Genomic DNA, 13,768 nt, shown 5'->3' on the forward strand with positions numbered 1-13,768 from the left:
CAATCAGCTGCAACACGTGGCGCACTATCAACTGGACCCTCAATTGATGTTAAGGGTTCCATCAACTGCATCATTGAAAGTGTTGTGATCCTCCCGAATAAGCAACTCCTGTACCTCCAGGTCAAACAGCTCATCTATGTACGGTTCATGTTATGTCTGGTGATTGCGAATGTCCTCTTTCTCACCCTCGGACAAATTCTTGAACTCTGTTCCTGTTGTGCTGGTTTTTCTGTAGGGTAACATCCTAGAGTCAAAGCAGATCTTTATCCTCGGCAGAATTGAGGCTCGTTGGTCTTGCTCTGGGACACGGTAGTGCCGGGACATGGCATTTAACTCTTGCGTTGCCCAACCAACCAGAAGAGTTGGTTTGGTGCTTCGAACATGCTCATCGGTTCAGACACGTTTGCCCATGTGGTAGGAGAAGTGGGCCTTCCATGAAAATTAGTTGGGGAACGACGCTGACGGGAATTTCTTGGGCCTGTCAGCCGTTTTATTAACTGCCAACAGGTTTTGGGTCACAACCAAAGCCTCCAAAAAAAGCTGTCTCTCATTCTATTTCGCAGTGTCCGCTGAGCTTCGTTCTGAACAGGACTTCAGCTGTTCTCCTCACTTGATTGCGTTGTAAGTTAACCTGAAGAGAACTAGCCCACCCCGGAGCCCACCACTGTAGAATTTCGTATTTAGAACAGGTTAATAACCGGGGAAAGATAACCACCCGACACGAAAGGTTTATTTTTGGTAGACAGGTTCTCTTCAAAAATTATTCACAATTTACCGAGTTCTTGCTCTCTCTCCGGCTATGATTTACTCAGCTGCGCAAAAGGTAAATTAATTTAATCTGCTGGATTAGGTAAACAATTTCAGGATTGAATCAACGAGATTTTAATCACAGAAAAATTAATTCAATATAAACAATCAATTTGAAACTTATCAAAAAAACACAATTTCCCAACTGAACCAAACAAGCAAATTTATGGTTATCTAATATAAGTCACAAGAATCTTTCGTCCTTGGCTCTCGATACTCTATCCTCTATCTTTCTTCTCTCAAGAAGAGCCAATTTTACTTTACGACGGGTTCTATTCTCTATTTTTTACTTAAGTTTTAACTCCACTACAATATCAGACTTACTATGGTACTTTTTATACTCGAATTCAGCAAAAATGGCAGCGATGAGTTACTCCTTCCTAGCAACTACACAAATCACAACGTAGTAAAGAGCGGGAACAATGATTTTGTTCAAAACACTGCTAAGCACTCCGGCTGATGTGCCTTTTTCACATAAAATTTGCTATGACTTCAAATGAACAATCAGTTGACCTGAAGGCCTTCTTTACACATTGCTGACTTCCATTCAAGCTACTGAAACTGAAACAAAAGCAGTATCAAACTTCTGGCGCTACCAATTTATCAATCGGTCAACTAATCAGTTCAAGAAATTAGACCTTTTCGGAGGTCTAAAGTCCCCCCACTGCATCCATAGAGCAATTTCTCTAAAAATGTCAACGAAGAAACTTGACCCAAAGAATGCACATACTTCCTACCAAGTTTGGTCACAATGAGTTAAATACCGTGTGATAACTAACTTTTATAAACTGAATCCCTCCATACAAAGTGAAGCTATCCCGCCACCTCCGTTTTTTTCACGTACTATAGTCGCATATCCCTGATACTCGAAAGACGGATTTCTACACCCTTAAACTAAAATTTGTTGCAGCGAGGTTTTTCCGCTTGTGGTACCTGAAGTTTGCTGACTGCTTCTACACTGGTTGAAGGGTTAATTTTGTTAATTAGATCTCGTTCGTTTTCGGCCAGGATAAAGATTTTTTAAATTCCCTGAAACTCCCGCCCCGTCCTAGTTTAAATAATTACGTTTGGGTGAAAATTGTATCAAAACAGTTGCACTGCAAGAAAAGTGGAGAAAATTAATGCCGCTACACAATATGGTTGAAACGAATAGTTACCCGTATCGAACGCGCACTGCGAGCAATCAATTTGTTCAACGCCGGAACACCGCGAACTTCATCCGAATCAGATGCTAACTGTTCGTACGTTGTGCAATGCTGAGGTTCTCCAGAACAATGTAGTTCTAATTAAAGCTTATTAAAGCATTACAAAATCAACATACCCTTGAAAACATTCATGAATTTTTAAATGGGAGCCGGAGCAGAACTTGTTCTGACTAAGCCAATAAAAATAGAGGGCAGCTAAAATTTAAACTAAACCTTATGGGTAAAAAGAGTGCACATAGTTACATCTACAGAAAGATTAAGACCTGGAAACTAAATGATACCATTTAGAATGTGATGGAAAGATGAATAGTTTTTGGGGATAATTAGGCTGTTTTGAATTATCCACAATCTATTTTATTTTGGGTGAAACAGCTACATCTAACTCCTCTTATTAAATTGAGCGGAGTTTTTTGAGAACAATTGTGTTCATGGGTTGCCTAGGCAAAGTGAACGAACATGTTAACGATAGGAGCAACATTAGCACATCAGCTATCAATTTCGAAGTTGTGACATTGAACACCTGCGAAGAGCAGAAATAATAAAAGCCGTTGAAGTGAAATTTTTTTGTGCCTGGAAAAATGTCAAAAAGGATTGAAATCGGAGCAGCAAAGATCTGGAAAACATAAAAAGCGGAAAACAACAACAACTGATGCTAAAATAGGGATATGTAAGAAATGCAAGTCTCTAAAACTTTTGCAGAACAAGCAAGTTTTTTAAGGAAAAATAAAAAAAACTTCACAGCCCTTGAGTCCTTTTTATTATTGGCCAAAGGCATTAAAAACAATGAAACAGAAATATTAAAGCTAGATTTATTTTCCAATTTCTTATAAATTAAATGCTAACTCCACGTCAAGAATTTAATCCAACAGAAATTAAAGAGTCCCATATATCCGAGTTATTAGTTTTCCCTCGCTTAACACCCTATATTCCCGGTTAAATTCTCATGTTTTTAGTTGCTTTCAGAAGACGTTTGTAGCAATTATATCAGACGTCCGGTCGCATTTTAGTGTAATTTTTTATTAAATCGGTTCTTGTCTAACACTTTTGACTTTCCGTACAAAAAAAACTGGATGAACGGGTAACTGCCGGCAGGCACTTTGTTCTCTTAGAGCCCCTCGGCTCTCTAGATTTTATGTAACTAGCCAAAACTGTTTTAGAGACTAAAATTCATGGTGTGAAATACGGTTCTCAAATTCACCCCCCAACTATCACTTCACCCCTCCTACTTCACCCCATTCTTAACCCCTGAACATGGTTTCACCCGTAACCCAAAGCTCACTCGTACATCACTCAGAAACCACAGAAGAAGCGCACAGGTTTTCAAACTTATGACATAAATGTCAAGGAAAAACTCAGAGAAATCTTAATTTTTCAGCAAAAATCTAAATCACATCTAATTTTGAAAAGGCTGAAACGTTTAGTATGGAGAAATACTGGATATGGACGGAAAATCGCCCGAGCTTAAAAATTATCTTATATAATCGTAACAAACACGTAGAACTCTGCAATTAAATCTGCGACCCGAAAGATCCATTGTGAAAGCATAGGTCAGTTAATTTTTTTGGAAACTTAGCTGAAGTAATAAAGAAATAGGAACCGAAAACCCTGAAAGTTTTGTTTTTGTGTCACAGCAATTACGACGGAAACATTCTCTCTACATATAGTTTTTTGCAACTTTAAAGCGAAAAAAACTAAGACCTAGGAGAATGCTGGATCCATTATGTAGCATTCGAGAAATAGAAAATTTAAAATCAGCAGTCTGACAAAATGAAATAAAAGATTTTGCAAAAAAATAGAAGTATTCTTAAAATAGCCTTTGTAGAACATGTTTTCACAGAATTGCAATGTTTAAAGTCCAAAAAGTTTGATTATGCTTAACACGAAGTTTAAATCCTAGGCGCTGCACAGAAGAACTTTCCAGTAATTGACACCATAATAAAAACAAGTCTAAGAAAATGGACAAAAACACTCAAATATCGGACTAGTGGTGAAAAAATTTATACTTAACCAGAATAATAACGGACAAACTCCTCTCGAACAACTAGGTAAACAACTTAGAAGGTGACATAAATCTAAAGAGATTTTTATTATGCAAAAACTGCAGAACAGAGTGGGGTTCCAATCTGCGACCTCTCGGATGAGAGTCGGTGGCAGTAACCTCTGCACTACGCGGTCCACGCATTAACTTGGCTTAAAATCGTTTACTTTGGAAACACAATGAAGTTCTGAAAGGGAGCAGTTCAAATCACTCAAGAAAATCAAAGTCAAGGGTGAAAACGTCACCCAAGAAGTAAGTTGAAAGAATGTTCCAGAAAAAAAAGGTTATGCAAAAGTATTGCATAAAAAGGCACACATTTACAGTATTTCCACTAAACTCCGTTACCTCGCGTTTAAGATGCATTCATTGAATGAATTATTGGAGAAAAGTTTCCATTTACACTCACTTGTTTGAAAAAAGTCTGCGCAAGTATTGAAAAATAAAGCAATTAAAAAAATCTGAAAATTGATGAATAGATGCCCAATTTGCACGTGAAACGTATTATTGGGCCCTCAAAAACACTGTACCATATTTTGAGGGTTGCACGTTAATTCAGCATCGCCCCAAATTTATTGATACAAAAAACTAAACTGAAAGAAAATTCAGCCAAATGGACAAAAAACGGTTATTTGTATACACCATCACCATAAAAGCACTTTTCAAAGTGACTCACTCAATGCAGCGTGTGATCAAACTTCTCTGGCGCAGGAAAAATTAGCCCAAATGCAAATTTTACTCGCTTTTTGTTTTTTAGATCAAAACACTCGAACAAATAGAACTCACGGCAAAAAAAACAGCAACAAAATACTCTTCGAGTCGTAAAAATTACAGCGCCCCAATACAATTCAAATTGTTTGAATTTTTTAAATAGGACCGCTATAGTAGGTGGGTAAGAAGATGAGGTCGGCCATCAAAAAAGAAGCAATTATTGAACTCAAGACTTCAACTCAAATTGTAATGAAAAATAGATGCAAACAATTAATTTAAATTAAGTAGCTATTATGCTTGACGGCTAAACTATCGCGAATTTTTACAAGACATAGACTATATGAATTTGGAAGGACGTTTAATTTTGGCTAAACTGTCTTTATTAACAACCTTATCTGGAGGTTTTATAACTGCAGTTGCATTGCACATTTTTGAGTCTGAGTTACTGCTTTCTGAGCATTCATCAATGTTTAAGTTTTCAATGGGCACATTAGTTTCAGTATCATATACCTCAGCTTCGACTAAATTTACTGCCGAAGTTTCCACGTATTTAACAAAACTGCCGTAACCGCTGCTGCTTCCCGTGGTGTAATCACAATTGAACACCTGTTGATTGCCACTTCGATTGCTTTCATTGGACGACGATTGAGCTAATGAACTCGACCCGCGAATTTGAGCAGACTTGTTTGATTCGTCGCTATTTACATTACTCAAATTAATTGTCACTTTCTTACTGGGCGAGCCAGGATTACTTCTACCAGTCGGGGACAACGGGTCAGTTATTGTCTTTGGAGGAATCGCGAAAGCCGAGAGGAACTCGTTGGACATGAACAAAGCGTTCAGTTCAGAGAAGGAAGGTCGATCAGCTGGTTGGTACTCCCAGCATGACGTCATAATTTGATAGATCGCATCCGGACATCCGATTGGTTTGGCCAGTCGTTGTCCTTCGTCAATTAAATCGAACACCTACAACAATGTATCCATTTCACCTCCCGACACGGATTTCGCAATTTGTGGCCCTCGCTGTACAGGTTCAACGCCGAATTATGAAAAATAATGGACAGAGTATCATAGAACCTGTCTCACGAACGGATACAGGAACTACAGGAATATAAATCAGTACTTATGAAAACCAAATGTACACGAACATTGCAACTTCGATTCTTAAACGAGTTGTGCTACTAAAATTCATAAAATATGCCTCAATAATTTGTGCAAAAGCAGGCATTATTCTGTTGGTTTCCACATGCTAATTTAAAAATTGTTCAGTGGGGACATTGAGAGATATTTTTGACAATTGACCTGTTCCCAAGTGAGTTCTCCATAAGGCTGTGCCCCGTATGAGAATATCTCGTGCATTGTCACTCCAAAAGACCACACATCTGAGGCTGAAGAGAAATGCCATCTGTTCACACTCTCGGGTGCATACCACCTCAGAGGCCACTTTCCCCCCTTGGTGGCCACATAGTACTCCTTCCCCTCCCCCACCATACGACTCAATCCAAAATCACAGATCTTGCACTACAACACCAACAATATCAATATAGTACGTAATCCAAATCTTAATAGTAGTCAGGAACGTTAAGCAAAACATGCCAAGCAATTTTTTCTGGATAATGGATTTTCAATATATTCGAAAATTTCAGTCCCAAATTTGTCCGTTTTTGAAGAGAAAATCGCAAGTATTACGAGAAAATCTAAATACTTGGACCCATTCTAAGCAAAATACATGGAGATACAAATTTGTGAAAGAAATAAAAAATATTGATGTCAATCCGATTTAAACATTTCGCAGTAGATAATACAGTCAATCCAATTTAAACATACTTCTGCGTCAATATAGCCCTATTGTGTCTTATATTCTCCAACTTTAATCCAATGAACATCAAATTGAGATTCCAACAAACAGGTCCAAGTTTCCAGTTTTTAATCAATTGGTCAATTAAACTTCACATATTTGACTTTTCTATGCTAATATCTAAAATACAGCCTAATCTGGTGGCAAATAGTTGTAACGTGAAATTTGAGGTCCAAAGCCCTATAAAACTTTGAATACAAGGCTCCTCAATATTTGACCTTATACAATTGGTTTGGTCATTTGTTTGATCTTGTTTTGAGTTCACCATTGTCTCATTGCAGTATTAAGGCCAGAACCATCCCCCCCAACATGGAGGCCTGAGTGCTGTCCTGTCATAGCTAAGTTATTTACTGATGCAATCTCGACTGACCATTTTGTATGATTTCAGAAGTATGTTCCTGGCTGCCAGGTCTCGGTGTATGAGTTTCCTTGACTCCAAGTATGCCATGGGTCTTGCAATCTGTGCACTCCATGCTACCATCTGCTGCAGTGTCACTGCATCTCCATTGTCAATTAGATAGTCCAATAGACTCCCTCCATTCACCAGCTCAGTTATCTAAAAGCGAACAAATCTAAGGAGCAAAATTCCATTATAGAGTAAAAAACATCTATAACGTCAACAAAATGAACATAACCGACTAACGTAACTGACTAACGCGCTCTCAAACAACTGGCCAGAGGTTGGCCCTGTAAGAAGCTAGCTACGGCTTAGGGAGGTTAGCTTTAGCTTAATTGAAGGGGCGTGAGGTGAGCGCACCGGGATGGGTGTGTGCACCGTGGGGGGGGACAGTTTGGAGTGGCGGACGGAGGGAGGGGGTATTTGGCTGCACGGGCCTCTTACGGCTTGAAAGATATGCAGGGGTGGGGATTAGGGGAGGGGGTGGGCTGATGTGTGGAGGGTCAACTTCTAAGAACCGCCCTTCACACCATAAGTATGAGTTTGCAAAAAATTTTCTGTGAATTGCATACTTGGAGACTAGTGCGCTGAAAGGCTCTAACAGAACTTAATGCCAATTAAGCGCTACCTGTTTATCCAGTTTTTGAGGACGAAAAGTCAAATGGGTCAGTCGAAAAATTGGTCAAGCGAAAAATCACATTAAAAAGACCAACAGGACTAATATAATTGCTACAAACTTGAGTCGTCACCAAAACTCTGGAACAATTTTTATTAAATCATGCAAAATAACAACCGTAGCATGATGAAAACTCGCTTGATTGCTCGTCAAATGTATAAAAGTGGAATAAATTACCACAATGGCTTCGGTTAGCAGTAAAAAAAACTTCAAGGAAAATCTGAAATAGTTTATCATACGATATGAAAGCCTCCTATTAAAAATTAACACGGGAGGCTCTTATACATCACATTTAATTTCAGGAAGAAGTCAACACATGAGTAAAGCCTTTTGAAATGGTGATGAGTTTATAAAACTAATGTTGAAGCACAGTTTACTGGCTACAAAAATTGAGCTCAATCCAGTTCCAGTCCACCGCCCCGGCTCAGTGGAACCAGATCCAATAGAACCCACTATCATAAACATAGCCGTCTATGTCGGAATAATTGCTCTCGAACGTCTTACGAGGGGTTGCCTTAGTTGACATCTAATGTATAGAGCCCCACGGAGAGAGCGTTTAACCATTTTTGAAACGACCATTTTAAAATGATCCCGTTTAACCATTTTCGAGGCCAAAAAGTCACATCTATCAGCCGAAATATTGATCACGCAAAATATCGCATAACATAGCCGGCAGGTGGTTGGAATAGCTGCGAAAGAATAGACTCGCGTGCCGTATAATAGAGACAGAAACAGATAGATCAAATTGAAAAAAATTGACGCCGCTCAAAAAAGCTAGGTAAAAAACATTCAGCGATAATTTAATAAAGCTTGTAAAAATTCAATCCCCAGAAGTCTTTTATTAGGGACCTTTACTGTACATATAATTTCCTTTGATATTAAACTTCAAATTAAACTTAAGTTTTAAAGTGCAAAAGTCATTTTTTGAGAGAGGTAAGTCACGTAACTGACAGAAACTGATACATCATCTGATAAAATTCGATTTCAGTTGAGACTCCAAAAAAATATTGGTAAACGACCGTAAAACAGGTAGTTCAGAAAAAAACGATTGAAGGACAACTTCTTAAATGAGTTGGCAAGCAGAAACTCAAAGAATGGGAAAGGACATTAGGGTCAAAATCGAAGTTCTCTAAAAAAAGATCTCTACAAATTCTAAAAGCAATGTCCGAACCATTAATCAAACCAAAATTTTCATTTAGTTTTCTCGTAATAAGATACCCATCAAAAATGACGGAGAAGTACTAAACAGACCCCCATCCAATAATTGACTGAGAACTAGTAAACAACAATTGCACAAAAAAGGAAAACCTGGAAAGAAAAATGTTTAATTTATTTAAGTGTAAACTGCACTCTTCAAGGTTCTTCCCGAAATTATTCGGCCATAAAACTTTTATGGCGTCTTCTGCTAGATTGGTCACTCATCCAAAACGCAGGAGAGAAACATCAAACGAATATTCGGAACTGCCAAAATAAAAACCTGAAAAAAATTTCTGTAATTGAATATAGAGCAAAGGGCCGTGTCTAGACTTGAAGTGTCACCTCATAGTAGCAACGCCTGTTGAATAACTCTTAACTAAGAATTAAGAGAGATAAATTACAGCGAGAAGCGCAAGATCAGAAGAAACAGGCGAAAACCATAAAAAAACATCCAAAAATCAGCAAAAATTTGCCCAAACTCAGCAAACTTTTTTCAACAAAAACAAATGAAATAAAGTATTAATCAAAATCAAGACCACTAAAACCACCAGGACAACTGATTTCAACCATACAACTCCGCAAAAGCCATCAAAAATAAGCAGAATACCAAAAATGCGAAGAACGATTAAAAATAAGGCAAAATGGTAAAATAGCTGAAAAAATTCAAGTTTAATACTTGCTTCAGATGGTTAAATCTGCTTCTAAAAACACACTGCTGCCAAACTAGTTTACATTACTGTGAGAAACATTTTCGAAAAAAAAATTGGAATTAAAACTAATAAACTGCTTTAAAAAATACCGCACGTGCTCAAAAAATTTCAGTGAAAATTTTTTCACACCAACTTTTCTCGCTCTATCTCAACAGATAAGCAGAGAAAACCAATCTCTCTCTCTTCTCGCTGCTCCTCGATTAGTCCAGCCGTTTGACCTTAGTTTTTACATGAAGCATTGACTTTTACATCCTGTTTCCAATACACTCCACATTATCGATCAAAAAATAGGTCCATATGTTTATTTCGCGATCATGGCTTAAATAACATTCCAATGTCATCGTTCTGTCTAGATAAAAAAGTGAAAAAAATTACAGAGATTCGAGAAATTGAAGATTAGCAAAAAAGGTCAACATATTAAAACTTATATAAAAATACATTAAAACAAATTTTCATTGAATTTCAATCATTAAACGTCAAAAAATATATCTATTTTTAGAACACGAAATTAAACCGTTGACTGTGCAGAAAGAATATTTTTACAATTTAAAACTAAAAACTAGCAAAACGAATAAAAATTGGTCAAAAATCACAAAGAACGGATTAGTATGTGTAAGATAAGACCTCGCGTTCAAGAGTTGTTTAATTCAAGAAATGCCAAACGAACGTTGCCATATACACTGCTTGTTACGAAAAAAAGTCCTCTCAAAGATCCAAAAATGAAGAAAGCAAGAAAAAAAACTAACTCAAAAGTTGAGAAAGGTGTGCCCATTTTACAAAAGAATTATAGGGCTAAGCAAAATTTTGCGTTATCAATTCCATAAATTTACGCATTAATTCAGCATCGATCAAAAACTATTTCTACAAAAAACCAAATTACAAGTAACAAACTGAGCCAAATGGACGAAAAACGGCAAAAAAAACTGTTAGCTATAAGCGCCAGTCTCTTAAAAACTCTTTTCAAAGTCAAAAAGTCATTCACTGAACTCAGCGAATGATCAAAAAACTTCTCTCGCTTTGAAAAAATCTGTTCACCACGACAACTTTTCTCACTTTTGCTTCAGGTCAAAATGCCGCATGAACAAAACTATTTCCTGTAAAAAAGGATCGATAGAAAACCAATACTCCTCTTCGAGTCGTAAAAAACCAAGAGCACCGCAATATAGCTGTGCTAAGCTTACAGCTTCGCAGCTATAAAAAGACCAACAGGGCCAACAGTGGTGCAAATTTTGTTTGAGACCAATTAATAACAGCATAACGGGTCAGCTATAGTTTCATGATAACTCTATAATGGGAAAGAAAAAAAACACTGCGAACAGTAAATCATCATTTGCAAATCAGATCAATTTGGAATTGTATTGTTGGCAATTGGATTCAAAAACACGCACCGACTAACGTCGGATGAATTTCTTTCGAACGACAGGGGGGGGGGGGCAATTTAATTTAGGGGTGTAGAAAATGTGCTCAAGTTCTCATTTAGCATTATTGATAGTAGTAGCTAACAGGTAAGTTAAATGTAGTACTAACCAACATAACAGGTGGTCCGAACGAGATTCCAATTAGCTTCACAATGCCAGGATGGTTGATAGAGAAGAGAGCTCTTACTTCTGATAGAAAATCAAGTTGACAATTCGAATCTTTCATAGCCACGATTTTCTTAACTGCCACGTTCTCAGACGCCATATTAGCACACGAAGTTGACATGTCTATAGGACTGTTAGGCACGCTACCACCTTGACTTGCAATACTCGCTGCTGAGGGCGAAATGGACCCTTTGCGAGTCCAGATCGCCTGGACAACTTCACCATAAGCACCCTGTCCGATTGTTCGACCTGAAAAACATAATTGTTGAGGATCGGAATGATATGAGGACAAAATTCTGCGCAAAATATCTCAAAAAGTAAATCTGGGCAAATGAGAGAATTTTCCCACAGTCGCATCTGACAGCACATATAATTGATTTTCCATCATAAAAACGATAGCATTCGTGCAAAATATTTCTTTGGGCACTGCAGAAAGAAAAGTTTTCTTTCAGTGGTGTAAAAACCAAAATTGAACAAAGGATGTTACTTTCAGACAAATCAACAATAATTGCGCCTTCCACTATTGTTCTTGGAACAAGAATAAGGGAGATGGAAATACTACGCTAATGCAGCTGTTTTTTTTAAGATTCAACAGTTCGTTAAGTGCTATTGACTGCGCTATATCAACTCATCTTGTCTTTAATTTCACTTAGACAGACTTTTAAAAAGGAACAGTTCGCAATTGTCATTTGAAAGACATTATTGATGTGCCATATTTTCTTTAAAAACTAAAAAAAACTGACAATACTCCGCTAGAGAATATATAAGAAAAACCAAACAAATATAAAATATTAAGAAGATTTGGAAGGCAGAAGTATTTTTCTTTAAAAGTACTCTCTCAAAAGCACTGCAAAATTCAATAAGAGCAAATAAACCGAAAAGGAGGATGGAACGAATACTTGTTTTGTTTTTCTTAAGTATTATTTTTGACCGAAACAATTTTAAAGGAGGCTGCTAAACACAGCCTAGCAGAAATAGATAAATAAAGCATACCAGATTTGAATTTGGAGTTTGCATATTAAAGTTTTATATTCTCAAAACTAACTTTAAAAATTAATTCTCTAAAACTGCAGTAAACCCAAGAGCCCCGAAAAACCTCATAAACCAGGTGTTTAATCAAGAACCATATTATTAGGTTGAATGTTTATTAAATGTTTACGAAAACACAAAATGAGCGGAAATTGGTCAAAAATTTTATTAATAGCATCTACTTAAAACTAAAGCAAAGAAAAACTATTATGAAACTTTGATTTATCTTAATTTCAATACAATTGTTGGGGGGGTTGGTGTGTGGGGGCAGGGGGGTTGGAGCGGGTGGTCAAGCAATGGGGGGTAGGGTTGTTTCCTCAAAACAGTTTTGGTTAATCGCATTCTTAGAGTACAGTAAGGTTCAGCTCCCTAAGAGAACTTAATGCACTCCAAGCGCTACCCTTTTATCCCGTTTTTGAGGACGAAAAGTCAAATGGATTAGACGAAAAATCGGTCAAGCGAAAAATTGCAAAAAAAAGACCACAGGATTAATACCATAACCGACAAACGTCGAGCGAATTGCTCTCAAACGAACGGCGAGCGCTTGGCTCTGTCAGTAGCTAGCCAAGGTTAAGTGAGGCTAGTTTAAGCTTAATTGAAGGGTCGAAGGGGCGTGAGGCGAGCGCAGCGGGGGGGGGGGTAGTGCAACAGTGGGGGGGGGGCAACGGTGGTAGGGGATCCTTGGGGTGCACGGGGCCCTTACGGCTTGAACTATGTGCAGGGGTGGGTATGGGGGGTGGGGGAAGAGAGGTGAGCTAATGTGTGGGGGTCAACCACTAAGAACCGCCCTTCACAACATAGGTATAAGTCTCCAGAACAGTTTCTGAGAATCTCATACTTTGAGACTAGTGAGCGAAAGGCTCTAAATGCCCGCTGGGCGCTACCTGTTTATCCCATTTTTGAGGACGAAAAGTAAAATGGGTCAGACGAAAACTCGGTCCAGCGAAAAATCGCATGAAGAAGACCAGCAGGACTAATATAATTGTAACAAACTTTGTTTGAGAGCAATTAATGAGCTTTAATAACCTAATGCACTATGACTTAATTGCCAGGCTTTATCTGCTATTTTGACCGTATTCACTACAATGCGTAATTCAATGCGCGAAAGAATTTAAAATCCATTCAGTTGCAACTGAGAGAGCTAAGTCACGTGTCAAACGTCAAAATTATGGGGGGGGGTAAACGAGGGGGGGGGGGGGGTGCAACCTCTAAGAACCGCCTTCACACCATAAGTTCAAGTATCCAAAACAGTTTCTGTAAATCTCATAGTTTGAGACTAGTGAGCTGGAAGGCTCCAAGAGAACCTAATGCCCTCTGGGTCAAGCGAGAATAATCAGTCAAGCAAAAAATTGCATTCAAAAAAGTCCAACAGGATTATTATAATTGCTACACACTTAAAAAACAGATTTTATTGAAATACTGTTAAAATTCGTGATATTAAAATCTTCAGAACCATTTCATTGTCTCAAGAAGCTATATAGTATCCCTATTTGAAGTCTTAATTGTATCACTGGCTCATAAAGATCCAAAAATTTGGAACATAACTGTTTTCCGAAAAAT

At 37.8% G+C, this 13,768-nt stretch overlaps 1 protein-coding gene across 2 annotated transcripts in view; it reads right to left on the reverse strand.

Annotated features, from left to right (window-relative positions):
- Positions 1 to 5,021: 5,021 nt before the first annotated feature.
- Positions 5,022 to 13,768, reverse strand: part of LOC142344504 (tyrosine-protein kinase HTK16-like) — a 102,960-nt gene continuing 94,213 nt past the window's right edge. For both annotated transcript variants that reach the window (XM_075396205.1, XM_075396203.1), the window contains 4 exons: positions 11,124 to 11,428; positions 6,987 to 7,172; positions 6,061 to 6,279; positions 5,022 to 5,724 (listed from right to left, as the gene is read on the reverse strand). In XM_075396205.1, the coding sequence (XP_075252320.1) occupies positions 5,095 to 5,724; positions 6,061 to 6,279; positions 6,987 to 7,172; positions 11,124 to 11,428 (1,340 nt within the window). In that variant the 3' untranslated portion in view covers positions 5,022 to 5,094. The remainder of the gene's footprint in view (positions 5,725 to 6,060; positions 6,280 to 6,986; positions 7,173 to 11,123; positions 11,429 to 13,768) is intronic.

The sequence above is a fragment of the Convolutriloba macropyga genome, chromosome 8 (genome assembly GCF_964194025.1).
Source record: "Convolutriloba macropyga chromosome 8, txConMacr16.3, whole genome shotgun sequence".
NCBI lineage: Eukaryota > Metazoa > Xenacoelomorpha > Acoela > Convolutidae > Convolutriloba > Convolutriloba macropyga.